This window comes from Salvelinus sp. IW2-2015, unplaced genomic scaffold (genome assembly GCF_002910315.2).
Source record: "Salvelinus sp. IW2-2015 unplaced genomic scaffold, ASM291031v2 Un_scaffold1624, whole genome shotgun sequence".
NCBI lineage: Eukaryota > Metazoa > Chordata > Actinopteri > Salmoniformes > Salmonidae > Salvelinus > Salvelinus sp. IW2-2015.
The window spans coordinates 21,334-36,721 of NW_019943042.1; the positions used below are offsets into that span (position 1 = coordinate 21,334).

Genomic DNA, 15,388 nt, shown 5'->3' on the forward strand with positions numbered 1-15,388 from the left:
AATGAATCTGTCTGCTCACGTCAGAGAGGCTCTTCGGGCTCTTTCTCCCTCGAGAACAGTCAGCTGACGGAATGTTAAAGCAAAACACCTCCAATAGCAGCCAAGTGAAACGTGGAGCACCTCAGGACGTGTGGAGGGAGGAACTAGTGGGTACATGAATGGATACCACCTTGGTGGGTATGTAAAGAGCTCAAGTTGTTGTACACGATGACAGCAAGTCATGTGATGTGATGGTTATGTGAAGTGTGGAGGGCATTGCAAGGGTGAATTGTAAGAGCGCTTCTGAGTGAATGCTGTGAGTTTATTGAGCTCTGAGGGAATCGTTTGAAGCACTTTAGAAATTAGAAGGACAACGAGAAGTACTGTAGTTTGGGCATCAGTGCAGGTTATATCATTGAAATGACTCCATTTGCTGAGTTTAATGAGGATCCATAAGGTTTCAATTAATAAAAGTGTGAATACCATTAAACCATACATTACATGACCAAAAGAATGTGGACACGTGCTCGTCAAACATCTCATTCCAAAATCATGGGCATTAATATGGAGTTGGTCCCCCCTTTGCTGCTATAACAGCCTCCACTCTTCTGGGAAGGCTTTCCACTAGATGTTGGAACATTTCTGTAGAGACTTGCTTCCATTCAGCCACAAGAGTATTAGTGAGGTCCGGCACTGATGTTGGGCGATTAGGCCTGGCTCACAGTCTGTGTTCCAATTCATCCCAAAGGTGTTTGATGGGGTTGATGTCATGGCTCTGTGCAGGTCAGTCAAATTCTTCCAAACCATTTCTGTATGGACCTCGCTTTGTGCACGGGGGAATTGTCATGCTGAAACAGGAAAGGGCCTTCCCCAAACTGTAGGCACAAGCTGTAAACACAGAATCGTCATTCTATGCTGTAACAGTAATAGTTCCCTACACTAGAACTAAGGGTTCTGGCCCGAACCATGAAAAACAGCCCCAGACCATTATTCCTCCTCCACCAAACTTTACAGTTGGCACTATGCATTTGGGCAGGTAGCGTTCTCCTGGCCTACGTCAAACACAGATTTGTCTGTTGGACTTTCAAATGGTGAAGCGTGATTCATCACTCCAGAGAAAGCGTTTCCTGCTCCAGAGTCCAATGCCGGCGAGCTTTACATGATTCTAGCCGTCGTTTGGCACTGCTCGGCCACGGAAACCCATTTCATGAAGCTCCCGACGAACAGTTCTTGTGCTGACGTTGCTTCCAGGGGCTGTTTGGAACTCGGTAGTGAGTGTTGCAACCGAGGACAGACGATTTTCACGCGCTACGCGCTACGCGCTTCAGCACTCGGCGGTCTTGTTCTGGGAACTTGTGTGGACTACCACTTTGCGGATGAGCGTTGTTGCTCCTAGACTTTTCCACTGCACAATAACAGCACTTACAGTTGACCAGGGCAGCTCTAGCAGGGAATAAATTTGATGAAGTGACTTGTTGGATGGTGCTACATTGAAAGTTACTGAGCTCTTCAGTAAGGCAACGGGTGTGGCTGAAATAGAATCCACTAATTTAAAGGGGTGTCCACATACTAATGTATATACAGTGTATCTGAAATACCGGTATTAAATTCCCTGTATAAATTCCCACCAATACATAGTATTACATTTCTGTAACTGGGTAGGCCTGTTGACATGTTGTTGATACGCAGCGTTATTATTTAACGCCTGCTACTGCTTTGGCGTTGACTTTGCGTGCCACCAGGACCCTAACCTGCCCGTGACGTGTTGGGCGTCCTGATCAATGGCCCGATTTWAAAAAATCACTATACCAGGAGGAGCCGAGCCAGTAGACGCATTTACCACCCGCGGCGTCTCTTCTCTGCCATAAGCGAGACAGAGAACTGCGACTAAGATTCTGCGGCTCCTCAGTGGTGGGTTCAGGGCGTGAGTCATCACCGGTGGTTGTAACCCCTTATCTTCCGCGAGAGACGGATGTAGTAGGATAACGCCCTGTCACACCTTATTTTTCTGATAATTCCATTAGGCTAATGCAAATCACTGCAATGGATGTCAACAGACATAGTTGATTTCTATGGTTGTAGTTTTTATGGTTGTTAAGCTATTGCTTACTGCTTGAGTAAATGTGTGCCTCATTAGCAAATTAATATTTACAAGAACTGCAATCTTAACAGGGAGGTAAATGAAGCTATACAATTAAATGCTGTAAGAATTGATGTCATAGTGATAACTATTGGCCTTCACAAAGCTAATTGGGACAAGCCCAAAAATAACCCACCACTTTTCCAAAGGGAGTTATGAATAGCGCTTGAATAATAATTGATACAGCTAGAAACAGACAATATCCATCTCTATTTTAAGCACACTGCATTTTCTTAGCATGCTATATCATAAGCCTAAATCATGTATTATGGATTTCCAAAGGCTGGGTATTGCGTGCGTACTGCTGTGATGACGCGCGAGTCAGGTGTTGCCTCATATATCACCCGGAGCTGTCCTGGTGCTGAAAACAGAATCGCTCGCGCTACGACTGGGAGGAGATGCTATACACGTTTACTACTGTCGTCTGAGCTACTTACCAAAAGGTAAAAACTCATGCATGTCTTTTATTTCTCAAACAAAGATTACGATGTTTGTAAGTTATTTGTGAGCTTTCTAGCATTCCATGTTTATATTTTCTCTCTCAAGTTCTCGGCAATGGCTTGGAATTGATTTGAATAACTGATAGCTGTGTGCATGTTGTTGTGATGCATGTCAAGTAGTTTAATGCATTTTGTTATTGGGCAACATTGAGATGGGAATGAATTATGATTATATCCTTCAGAAAAGTGTTTAATCGAGATGGTTTGGAGAAAGGTTGCCACAAGCGAAAAAGGTTGCCCTGACAACGGGCAGTGACTCATCCTGTGATGTAGTCTTAGTCATTTAAAAACAGCTCACTTTTCCTTGGTGGGTGATTATATCCTGCTCTCGCTATAACCTACTTTTGATCATTTGTGCATTGAGTCATAGCATGCGTCACTTAATAAGGGTTATCAATGAACTCGGCATGAATTGAAACCCAGATTTTTCATTAAAATAATCATTTGCATTGAGTGTGGTGGTAACATCCTTAAAGAGTTAGAAGATTATAAGAATTTGGAAGATAGAATCTCAGATCAAAATGTAAAAAAATTGCAGGCATATTGTGTTAAACTCAACTCTCTCTCTCTCTCTGCGATATGAAGATGCTGTCACTCCCCAAGCTATCCACGGGGAAAACTGTTGTTCTCGCCTGCCTCCTCCATGCGTGCGCGTCCCTCCCCCGCCATCACAGGCTCAGAGGCGGGGAGTCAGAGGACCGGCAACCCGCTGCATACCCACCCAGCTCAGACATGATCAAAGCCCTGGAGTACATCGAGAGCCTGAAGCAGCGGACAGATGGGGACAGAGAGCGAGAAGAGCCAACAAGAGACTATGATGAGGTCGAAAAGTTCCACATCCTCCTCCAGCTCGCCTCTCTCCAGGACGAAGGCGCACCCGAAAGGCAGTCCTCCCCGCCGGCTCAGAGGCAGCAAGACATCCCGGCTGAGCAGCTGGTGAGAGCCTTGCTCAGGACCCTCCAGGACCAGCCCGCTAGTCCCCCCAGACCCGCTCCCGTGGTGCCGGGGAACGAACGTCGCACGCACAGATACCAATCGGTGAACACAGGCAGCCCCGTAAACGCACCTGCCTACGGTGGCTTCCCGAGGCCGCACAAGAAGTACCCGCTGATGTTCGAGGACGAGGAGAATAGGGACAGCGCCAAGCGCGCTACGGAGGACCTGGACGAACAATACACCCCTCAGAGCCTTGCCAACCTGCGCTCCATCTTCGAAGAGCTGGAGAAACTATCCACATCCAACGGCCAGAAGCGCGGAATCTTTGATGATGACGATGATGATTTATTCAGTCTGAGAAACCTGGCCTACGAGGATGTGGCGGGCGGGGAGGAGTGGATTCCTTTAGAGGAGCAGGTCGAGACGGAGGAGGTGGTAAACGGGAGCCACGAGGAGTTCGACAGGGCTCTGGAGCAGAACTATGACGAGGATGAAGAGGAGGAAGGCGATGGTATGCAGGTGCAGCGCAGAGCCAGCCAGGACAAAGAGGACCCAGAGGACGACACTAAACTAGTGGATTATTACCTGTTGAAGATCCTGGAGATGAGTGAACATGAGACAGCGAAGAGGCAAGCTGGAGAGCAAAAAAATAGAGTGATTCGCCACCCCCTGGTCGACCCCCAGGCCCTGAACGAGCTGTTAGAGATCTCCCTCAAGCTCCACATCCCCCCGAAGGACCTCATCGATATGCTAATCACCGAGGAGATCAGAAAACTAGACCGTCACCCGCAAGCCTCTTCCCGCTACAGGACCAAACCGAAGATCAGATACTACAGCCGGAGACTGCCAGTCAAAAACGCTCCTGAGGACATGGACGAGGAAGACTTCTTGAAAATCATTGAAATGGAAACCATCAGCAACGACTATCCTGTGAGTCGGAGGCCGCTCAAAAGCGTCTCTGTCCCGGCCAGGGTTTCAGCACCACCCGCCCCGGCCAGGGTTTCAGCACCAGCACCAGCGGCTCCTCCAAAAATCCCAGCTCAGTCCGGCCGAAGGGAAAACTTATTTATGTCAGAGCTCAACAAGATGCCTTTTAGGAGAGAAGCCGATGACGATGACGAGGCGGACGAAGACGAGATAACAACATTTCTGGCGGCCAAAATATTAACGGAGTACCCTAGCACCATCAGCAAACGTGACACCCAATCTCAGGCGAACGGACAGTTTCCTTATGAGCTATATGAACAAGCCATGAAAGATTACTTTGACCAAGCGGACAGTGAGAAAGCAGGCACGCTGACAAAGAGAGATTCAGTAGCTAACGAGGAGGTAGTGGAGTCCACGGAGACGCAGGTGAAAGATGAGGTAACGCCAGAGACCGCGGCTCCAGAGTCCGAGATAGAGGAGGAAAAGGAGCATCGCGGAAAACCGTTTGCTGGAATGTAAGCTAAGATCAGAGGACACGCACGACATCCTCTTCTGAAATATTAATAAGTCATGTTTATACTATCTCAAAATTACCCGTCTGCTGGACATACTCTGGTTTACATAAAATGTGTATATACATGAAGTAACATATATGAATTATATCAGTGTGCTGGGCATGGAGGCAAAGTGTGTTGTGTAAACATCTGGGTTTGTGAGTTTCCAATCTTGTAACATTGTGAAAATGTAATTCCCTGATATAGGCTAGAGAGTAAGACCGTCACCGTCCTGCCTTCCAACCCTGTAACGCTGCAAGCTCTGTAATCGCTGAACTCTCTCTATTGTTGTGGTATATATGCTCATTTTTAAACCATTTTGTACGTGTTTAATAATGTTTGACGAGTTGGTGATGAATAAAGCATTAGCGGTATTTTTCTTCTTGCTGCGTTCTGTTTTTTTATTGTTTTTTTATAAACACTGATCACTACAACAGTGATCAGAAACGCCTTCTGAATGATCATACATTGACCGCCAGTGATGATTAGATATTGATGATCAGATACGCCTTCTGAATGAAGCTTGATTCCACAATGAAAGTGTGAAAAGTTTATTTTTCACATCCCTCTTGAGCAAGCGGACAATTCCCCGAGGCGGAATCAACACGAACTCCAGGTAAGATTATAAAGAAAGTAAAGTGTCTGTCTATAAATTCATAATTCTACTGATTGTGCTTGTTTTATTCATGTTTATCTAGTTTGTGTTTCAAACTACAGCACCATGGACAGCACCCGCAGATAAAATGTGAAAAACAATGATGAACATCAAATAGTCACCAGAGGCTTCTGTATCAAAATACACATTTTAATTCCAAAGTCTTCAACATTCAAGAGCCATAATTAGTTATATATTAAAAAAAATAACAGTGACATTCACTCAGATAAATAACCACTCCCTTTCCAAGAAGGTGTAATCCTACACCAAGTCACACAGAAAAAGGCTACAAGAGACATTTAAAACACAACTTCAAATATATATTTCTAAAAAGGCACTTCTTAAAATGTCAATACAGCGTACATATTTGAAAAAAAATATTAATAATCTGAGTATTGATTATAAAACTACTTGGTGATATATTATGATTGTCATAACCACAGTTTTAAGTAAGTTCAATGTACATCAATGATTCAGAGGGATGGGTGATCATACAGTATCAATATACATTTGATAATAGCTCAATCAATGAGTGTTTTCTACCAATTTATTGGTCATCATGTTATTGTCCTATTTGCAGAAACAAGATACATTTCACTGAACTTCCCAATTTAAAAACACACCCTGCCTCAGGACACAGATTCAGACTTGTACAACTCATAACTCCATGGTTCTGTACAGAAGACCTCCAGTTCTGTAATTGTCCAGATTCCTTCTGGTGTGTGTAGATCCATTTCCCCCAGTGTTAGAACGCAGGCTTGCTCATGTATTCCTCCATGGTCTAGAGCGGAGAGACGGAGGGACAGATGAAACGTGTGATCTCCAAATCAACAAGCCTTGTCCTAATGTGATGAATATTCATAGCCACACCTACATAACATCTAACCATAGAAGTAGAATGATTGTCATTCTAAATTGGATGCATCTTACATCCGTGAAGACATAGGAGCGTAGAGCGCCAACACAATGTAGARTACTATGCTACAAACACAATCATCAACCTTTCTGTCCACATTCAAGCTCCAGACCAAAACCACTGTTGTCAATCTCAGCCTATAGCAATGATGATGAAGGGTGGTGATGAAGACTAAAACGAGAGTGACGATGCAACAACTTCAGATAGCATGCACGTGCATCAGACTCAATCAAACAAGTTTGTTTTATTCCCCCGAAGCAAGAAGTTGGTGTGAAACCAGAGAAGGCCACGCAGAGTGTGACTCTGGCTTGGTGCGTCTATAGCGCCACCGAGAGCTGAGGATAGACGGACAATACAGAAAGCAGACAGATACTGCCAACGCTCAGACTTACAGCAACTGAAGAATAAAGGAAATAGAAGGATAATCTCCATCAGTGTCTCTTTCTGAGAGAGATGAGAAGAGAGGAGAGGAGAGGGGAGAGGAGAGAGGAGAGGAGAGAAGAGAGGAGAGAGGAGAGAGGAGAGAAGAGAAGAGGAGAGGGGAGAGAGGAGATGAGAGGAGAGAGAGAAGAGAAGAGGAGAGGGGAGAGAAGAGAGGAGAGAGGAGAGAGGAAAGAAAGAGAGAGGAGAGGGGAGTAGAGAGGAGAGAGAGAGAGAGAGAGAGGAGAGAGAGAGAGGAGAGAAGAGAAGAGGAGAGGGAAGAGAGAGAGATGAAGAGGAGAGAGAGAAGAGAAGAGGAGAGGGGAGAGAGAGGAGATGAGAGGAGAGAGAGAGAAGAGAGGAGGAAGAGGGAGAGAGAGGGAGAGAGGAGGAGGACAGAAGAGAGAAGAGAGAGGGGAGAGAGAGGAGAAGAGAAGAAGAGAGGAAGAAGAGAGAAGAGAGGAGAGAGAGAGAGCGAGAGGAGAAAAGAAGAGGAAGAGGAGAGAGAGAGAGGAGAAAAGAGAGAAGAAGAGAGAGGAGAGAAGAGGGAGAGAGAGAGGAGAGATAGAGAGAGAGAAGAGAGAGGAAGAGAAGAGAGAGAAGAAAGAGAAGAGAGAGAGGAGAGAAGAGAAGAGGAGAAAGGAGAGAGGAGAGAAGAGAGAGGAGAGACCAGAATAGGTCCGAGTATTGGCACCAGTTAATATGGTTCAATGAAGGGAAGTCTGGTGCGAGAGAGGACAGGAGCTCACCAGGAAGTCAGTTAGCTGCTGCACCTGCATATTATCAACCCATGCTGAAACAGTAACACTTTTTTTCAACCAGTCCACGTTTCACGCTGGTATTACTAAAGGATTTATAGGTAAAATGGCTACTTTAGAAAACCTACTTTAAAATCATTCATTAAAATTGGTAACTACTCTTGTCACAAAAATGGTTAGCAATTTATGCCTGTGTGTTCAATCTCAATAAATAATAGTTAATCATAAGGCTAATTATTATGTAATTACATATGTAAATACAAGATAAATTCAGACGCAAGATAAAGCGTTTCCTATGTTGCTTCTAGACACTGATCATTCTCCCCCAAATAGTCTCAGCTGAGATCGGAGGCAAAATAGCTGATCCTTAGATCAGTATCGGAGGCAAGAAATACTTGATCCTAGATCAGAGGCAGAAAAATACTGATCCTAGATCAGAGGCAGAAATACTGATCCTAGAGTCAGATCGGGCAGGGAGAATACTGAATCCTAGATCAGATCGGAGGCAGAAATACTGATCCTAGTCACATCCCGGGAACAGATATGTCTAGATCAGATCGGAGGCAGAAATAGCTGATCCCTAGATCAGATTCGGAGGCAGAAATTAGCTGAATCCTAGATCAGATCGGAGGGCAGAAATACTGATTCTAGATAGATCGGGGCAAAATACTGATCTAGAAAGATCGCAGCAGAAATACTGACTAGATCAATCGGGGCAGAAATAGTGATCCTAGATCAGATCGGATGCAGAAATAGTGATCCTAGATCAGTGCCTACGGGACAGGTTCTACCCTGAGCGTGGCAGTTCTCTCACCTCCTGTAGCATGTCCGACGGCCTCGACGGAGCGGGGCCACCACCTAGTTTGGACGTCTCCTGTACCTCTCCCCCACAAGAAACCTCATTCCCAGGATGAAGTAGGCCTTTTCAAAGTTAAAGATAACTGTCCAGCTCCACCACACACCTGCATGGGTAAAGAAGGAGGAATACCACACCAGGATCAAGAGGTACTGTCCAGTCTACGCAGGAATCATTTTACTGTGTTAAATCATATCTACTACGCCGCAGTGCAGTTCAGTCTAGTTTGGAAAAATAGGTTGAAAGGGAAGGAAATATGTGAGAGAGACGAGAGACAGAGAGATCAACTGAAATAAAGAAAGGTTGTCCCTTACGTACGTTGCCAAAGTACTTGTCCAACAGCTCCACATAGCGACCAGCATCTCCAAGGCTAGAAGCTCATTTCTCCTCAGCATCCAACCACAGCAGAAATACAGACTGGCATACCTACAGTTAGAGAGTAGCGGGGGGGTAACAGGGCAATACAGCATTACAGTTAGAAATGTGGTGGGGGGGGGGGGGGGGGGGGGGTAAAGGGCAATACAGCATACAGTTAGAAGAGGGGGGGGGGGGTAACAGGGCAATACAGCATTACAGTGCAAGAGGCGGGGGTAACAGGCAAGTACAGCATTAAGTTAGAGCGTAGGGGGTGGGGGGGGGGGGGGGGGGTAATGGGCAATACAGCATTACAGTTAGAAAGTGGTGGGGGGGGGGGGGTAACAGGGCAATACAGCATTACAGTTAGAAAGTGTGGATGGGGGGGGGGGGAGTAACAGGGCAATACAGCATTACAGTTAGAGAGTGGGGGGGGGGGCGGGGGGGGGTAACAGGGCAATACAGCATTAAAGTTAGAGAGAGTGGTGGGGGGGGGGGGGGGGGGTAACAGGGCAATACAGCAGTTACAGTTAGGAGAGGTGGGGGGGGGGGGGGTAACAGGGCAATACAGCTGTACAGTGTAGAGAGAGTGGTGGCTGGAGGGGGGGGTAACAGGGCAATAACCAGCATTACAGTTAGAAAGTGGTGGTGGGGGAGGGAACAGGGGCAATACAGCATTAAACAGTTAGAAAGAGTGGTGGGGGGGGGGTACAAGGGCAATACAGCATTACAGATGAGAGAGGGGGGGGGGGGTAAACAGAGGCATACAGCATTAAGTGACGAGGGGGGGTAACAGGCAAATACGCATTACAGCTGAGACAGATAGGGGGGGGGGGGGTAAACAGGGGCATTAACAGCATTACAGTTAGAAAGTGGTAACAAGATGGGGGGGGGGGGGGGGGGGTAACTTGGCAACCATACGGATTAAAAAGTTAAAAGTGGTGGGGTAAACAGGGACAATACAGCAGTACAGTTAGAAAGGGGGGTGGGGGGGGGGGTAACAGGGCAATACCATGCATACAAGTTAGAAGGGGGGGGGGGGGTAAAGGGCAATACAGCAGTAAAGCGTTAGAGAGGGTTGGGGGGGGGGGTAACAGGGCAATACAGCATTACCAGTTAGAGAGGTGGGGGGGGGGGGTAAACATTGGAAATACAGCATTACAGTGGAGAGGGGGGGGTAAACAGAGCAAATACAGCAAGTAAACATTAGAAGTGGTGGGGGCAGGGGGGAGGGGGGGTAACAGGGCAATAACCAGTACCCATTAGAGCATGGTGAAGCATGGGGGGGGTAAACCAGGGCCAATACAGCATACCAGTTTAAGAGAGGGTGGGAGGAGGGGGTAACAGGGACATACAGCATTAGTAAATATGGGGGGAACGAGATACAGATTAAGTTAGAGAGTGGGGGGGGGGGGTAACAGGGCAATACAGCATTACAGTTAGAGGAAGTGGGGGGGTACAGGAGCAGTAGGATGGGGGGGGGGTAACAGGGACAATAACAGCAGTACAGTTAGAGAATGGTGGGGAGGGAGGGGGGTAACAGGGCAATACAGCATTACAGTTAGAGAGTGGGTGGGGGGGGAACAGGGCATACAGCATTAACAGTAGAGAGTGGGGGGGAGGTAACAGGGCAATAAACAGGTTACAGTTAGAGATGTGTGGGGGGGGGGGTTAACAGGCCCAATTACAGCCATCTACAGTTAGAGAGTGGTGGGGGGGGGGGGAGCAGAGGTAACAGGGGCAATACAGCATTAAGTGTAGAGAGTCGGGGGGAGGAAGAGTAACCAGCCCGGCCAATTACCACCAACTTCACAGTTAGGAGGGAGTGTGGTGCGGGGGGGAACAGGCCAATACAGCATTACAGTGAAGAGTACCAGGGCCAATACAGCATTACAGTTAGAAAGTGGTCGGTGGGGGGGGTAACAGATCTGGCAAGTACAGACATTACAAGTTTTATGAGCGTGTGTGCTATGGTGGGTGGGGTCAGGTAACAGGCAATAACAGCAGCTACAGTTAGAAATAGGTAGGGGGGGGGGCGATTTCCTGGTAACCAGGGCCAAATCACACCATTACCAGTTTGAGCGTGGTGGGGGGGGGGGGGAACAGGGCAATACAAAGCAATACATAGAAAGTGTTATGGGGGGAGGGGGGGGTACGGAACGTTGGCAACTACATTGGATTAACAGCTGAGACAACACAGTGTTGGGGGCGCGCGGGGCGTGGGCAGAGGGGGGTAACAGGGCAATACAGCCTTTAAAGTTAGAGCGTTGTGGGGGAGAGAACAGCAATACCAGCAGTACAGTTAGAAAGTGGTGGGGGGGAGGATAACAGGGCCAATACACAGCAATTACAGTAATTGAGCGTGGTGGGGGGGGAGGGGGGTAAGGGCATCACAGCATTCAGTTAAAAGAGGGAGTAACAGGGCAATACAGCATTACCAGCTGAGAGATGTAGGTAGGGGGGGGGTGGAACAGGGCAATAATTCATTAAAGTTTTAGAGAGTAGTGGTGGGGGGGAACCGGCAAGGCCTATTCCCCCTTCCTCCGCCACCTCCCCCACCCTCTTGTAACGAGCGTCAGGTCTTTTCCCCCCCTCCTCCTGCTTGTTAGAACCCTATTTTCAGTCTTTCCTCCCCCTCCCTCACCTTCTTGGTAGACCACTTCAGTCTTCCTCCCCCTCCTACCACATCCCTCACCTCTTGTAGACGATTCCTTCAGTCTTTCCTCCCCCCTTCCTCCCATCTTGTAACGCATCTTCAAAGTCTTCCTCCCCCTCCCCTACCCTTCCTCAACTCTTGTAAAACGATCTTCAGGTCTTTCCTCCCACTTCCTCCCCCTCCTCCCCCCTCTCACCTCTTGTAGACCGATCTTGGCACGGTCTCACTCCCCCTCCTACCCTCCTCACCTCTTGTAAGACGATCTTCAGGTCTTTCCTCCCCCTCCTCCCTCCTTCACCTCTTGTAGCACGATCTTCAGGGTCTTTACCTCCCCCTCCTACCCTCCTCACCTCTGTAGACGATCTCAAGTCCTTTCCAGTTGCAGGGAAGTTGCAGGAGCGTGGTTCCGTGCCAACACCATTTGGTGGTCATGTCTCTTATGATCTTCTTCTTCTCTCGCTCGGGGATGGGCGTGAACCATTCTGGAGACCGGGTTGCCTGGCGACTGATAAGGAGCAGGAAACGCATCTTAAAAGGAGCCACATGCATAAGAGAGAGAAAAATATAGGGCTGAACTCTCTGCGGTCTCAATATTACCCTTTAAAATCCTTCATTTGGGTAGTTAGCGTGAAAACCCATGGGAACGAAGGTAGGTGTGTCCAACTTTGACTGGTACGTATACAGTTGAAGTCCAAAGTTGCCATAACACCCTTAGCCAAATACATTTTCAACTCAGCTTTTTCATAATTCCTGACAATTAATCCTCGTAAATATTCCCCGGTATTTTTAGGTCAGGTTAGGAGCACCCACTTCTATTTTTAAGAATCTGAAATGTCAGAATAATAGTACAGAGAATATGTTATTTCAGCTTTTTATTTCTTTCATCACATTCCCAAGGGTCAGAAGTTGACATTCACTCAATTAGTATTTGTAGCATTGCCTTTAAATTGTTTAACTTGGGTCAAACGTGTCGGGTAGCCTTTCCACAAGCTTCCCACAATAAGTTGGGTGAATTATGGCCCATTCCTCCTGACAGAGCTGGTCTAACTAAGTCAGGTTGTAGGGCCTCCTTGCTCACACGACTCTTTTTCAGCTTTACCCACACATTTTCATAGGATTATGAGATCAGGGCTTTTGATGGCCACTCAATACCTCTGACCTTTTGTCCTTAAGCCATTTTGCCACCAACTTTCTGAAGTATGCTTGGGTCATGTCCATTTGGAAGACCCATTGCCCAAGCTTTAACTTCCTGACTGATGTCTTGAGATGTTGCTTCAATATATCCACATAATTTTCCTTCCTCATGTTGCCATCTATTTTGTGAAGTGCACCAGTCCCTCCTGCAGCAAAGCCACCCACAACATGATCTGCCACTCCCGTGCTTCACGGTTGGGATGGTGTTCATCGGCTTGCAAGCGTCCCTCTTTTACCTTCAAACATAACAATGGTCATTATGGCCAAACAGTTCTATTTTGTTCATCAGACCAGAGGACATTTCTCCAAAAAGTACGATCTTTGTCCCCATGTACAGTTGCAAACCCTATCTGTTTTTTATGGCCGCTTTGTAGAGATGGCTTTTCCTTGCTGAGCGGCCTCGTCATTTATGTCGAATTATGGACTCGTTTTACTGGGGATATGAATACTTTTTAGCCCATTTCCTCCAGCATCTTCACAAGGTCCTTTCGTTTTCTGGGATTGATTTGCACTTTTCGCACCAAGAGTACGTTCATCTCAGAGACAGAACGCTCTCCTTCTTGAGCGTATGAATGGCTAACATGGTCCCATGTGTTATACTGCGTACTTATGTTTACAGAGATGAGCGTCGTACCTTCAGGCATTTGGAAATGCTCCCAAGATGACCAGACTTTGGAGCTGCAATTATTTTTTCTGAGTCTTGGCTGATTTCTTTTGATTTCACATATGTCAAGCAAAAGACGCACTGAGTTTGAAGTGTAAGGCCCTTGAAATACATCCACAGGTAACACCTCCAATTGACTGAAATTATGTCAATTAGCCCTATCAGAACTTCTAAAGCCATGACATATTTCTGGAATTTTCCAAGCTGTTTAAAGGAACAGTCAACTAGTTTTATGTAAACTTCTGACCCACTGGAATTGTGATACAGTGAATTATAAGTGAAATAATCTGTCTGTAAACAATTGTTGGAAAAATTACTTGTGTCATGCACACAGTAGATGTCCTAACCGACTTGCCAAAACGATAGTTTGTTAACAAGAAATGTGTGGAGTGGTTGAAAAACGAGTTTTAATGACTGCAACCTAAGTGTATGTAAACTTCCGACTTCAACTGTATAGTACTGTATATGTACTGTATAGTACTGTATATAATACCAGTTTGGAAACACKTACTCATTCAAAGGTTTTTCTTTATTTTGACTATTTTCTACATTGTAGAAAACATATTTAGCTGGTAACTTAACTGATTACAGTGACAGTTTTTTTGTAATCCGATTGCATGTAAACTGATGAGATGTCGTCATTACTCCCCGGTACCCAACCTCTTTCATTTAGTAATACTGTTTCGCTTCCAAGAGAATTCAAGAGACGTGTTAGTGAGGTTTAGAGAGTGTGTTTCCTTGCTTTGTTCAGCTGGATGTTCAATTTGATATTCATTAGAACTAAGCCAATGGGGCCAAGGGATCTCTGGTTTCATCTTCCTGCTATTGTTGACTTCAGAGGACCACCGCTGACTGGAATATCTGGACAAGCTTTCTCTGAGGATATGTGTTGTTGTCAACTATTAAACTTAGCCGGCGACGCCAGCAAAGACATTCGTTGGCCAGCAAAGCCATACCGAATTCACAATAGAGAAATGAATGAACTTAATATAAATGTGTTTCTTTCTTAACCTTGCACTGCAGATGTGTATTGTTGTTAATGAATGGCAGCAAAGCCATTGATATTTCAGGGACTTGAGGCATCGTTGCTCTGACAGTAGGACAGACAGCAGGACAGACAGTAGGATACATAAATAACATAGGATTAGAAGTTCTGCAATTAAAACGTTATGCCTTTCTAAATTTAGAGAGACATACAGTGTCTTCAGAAAGTAATCACACCCCTTGATTTTTCCCACATTTTGTTGTGTTACAGCCTGACATTTAAACGGATCAAATTGAGATCGTGTGTCACTGGTCTACACACAATACCCACAATATATGTCAAAGTGGAATTATGTTTTTAGAAACTTATTTTTTTTTTATTAAACATGTAAATCTGAAATGTCTTTGAATCAATAAGTATTTAACCAATTTGTTATGGCAAGCCTAAATATACTGAACAAGTCACATAATAAGTTGCATGGACTCTATAATAGTGTAACATGATTTTTGAATGACTACCTCATCTCTGTACCCAACACATTTATCTGTAAGGGCCCTCAGTTGAGCAGTGGAATTTCAAACACAGATTCAACCACAAAGACCAGGGAGGTTTTCCAATGCCTCACAAAGATGGGCACCTATTGGTAGATGGGTAAAAATAAATCAAACATTGAGTATCCCTTTGAGCATGGTGAAGTTATTAATTACACTTTGGATGGTGTATCAATACACCCAGTCACTACAAAGATACAGATCAAATCAAATTGTATTTGCACCAGATCACTGTGGAGCTATATACAGGAAGTACCAGATCAATGTGGAGCTATATACAGGAAGTACCAGTACCAGATCAATGTGGAGCTATATACAGGAAGTACCAGTACCAGATCAATGT

General features: G+C 45.8%; 1 protein-coding gene and 1 long non-coding RNA gene across 2 annotated transcripts in view; one reads left to right on the forward strand and one right to left on the reverse strand.

Moving 5' to 3' along the window:
- The first annotated feature begins 2,474 nt into the window (after positions 1-2,474).
- On the forward strand, positions 2,475-5,418 carry LOC112071501 (secretogranin-2b). Its single transcript, XM_024138951.1, has 2 exons — positions 2,475-2,562; positions 3,205-5,418. The coding sequence occupies exon 2, from the start codon at positions 3,205-3,207 to the stop codon at positions 4,999-5,001; it is 1,797 nt and encodes a 598-aa protein (XP_023994719.1). The 5' UTR covers positions 2,475-2,562; the 3' UTR covers positions 5,002-5,418.
- A 505-nt stretch (positions 5,419-5,923) lies between these two features.
- Positions 5,924-15,388, reverse strand: part of LOC112071502 (uncharacterized) — an 11,598-nt gene continuing 2,133 nt past the window's right edge. Inside the window, exons 2-5 of the long non-coding RNA XR_002894124.2 lie at positions 12,002-12,179; positions 8,960-9,067; positions 8,600-8,747; positions 5,924-6,472 (exon numbers count right to left, since the gene is read on the reverse strand). This is a non-coding gene — a long non-coding RNA (uncharacterized lncRNA). The remainder of the gene's footprint in view (positions 6,473-8,599; positions 8,748-8,959; positions 9,068-12,001; positions 12,180-15,388) is intronic.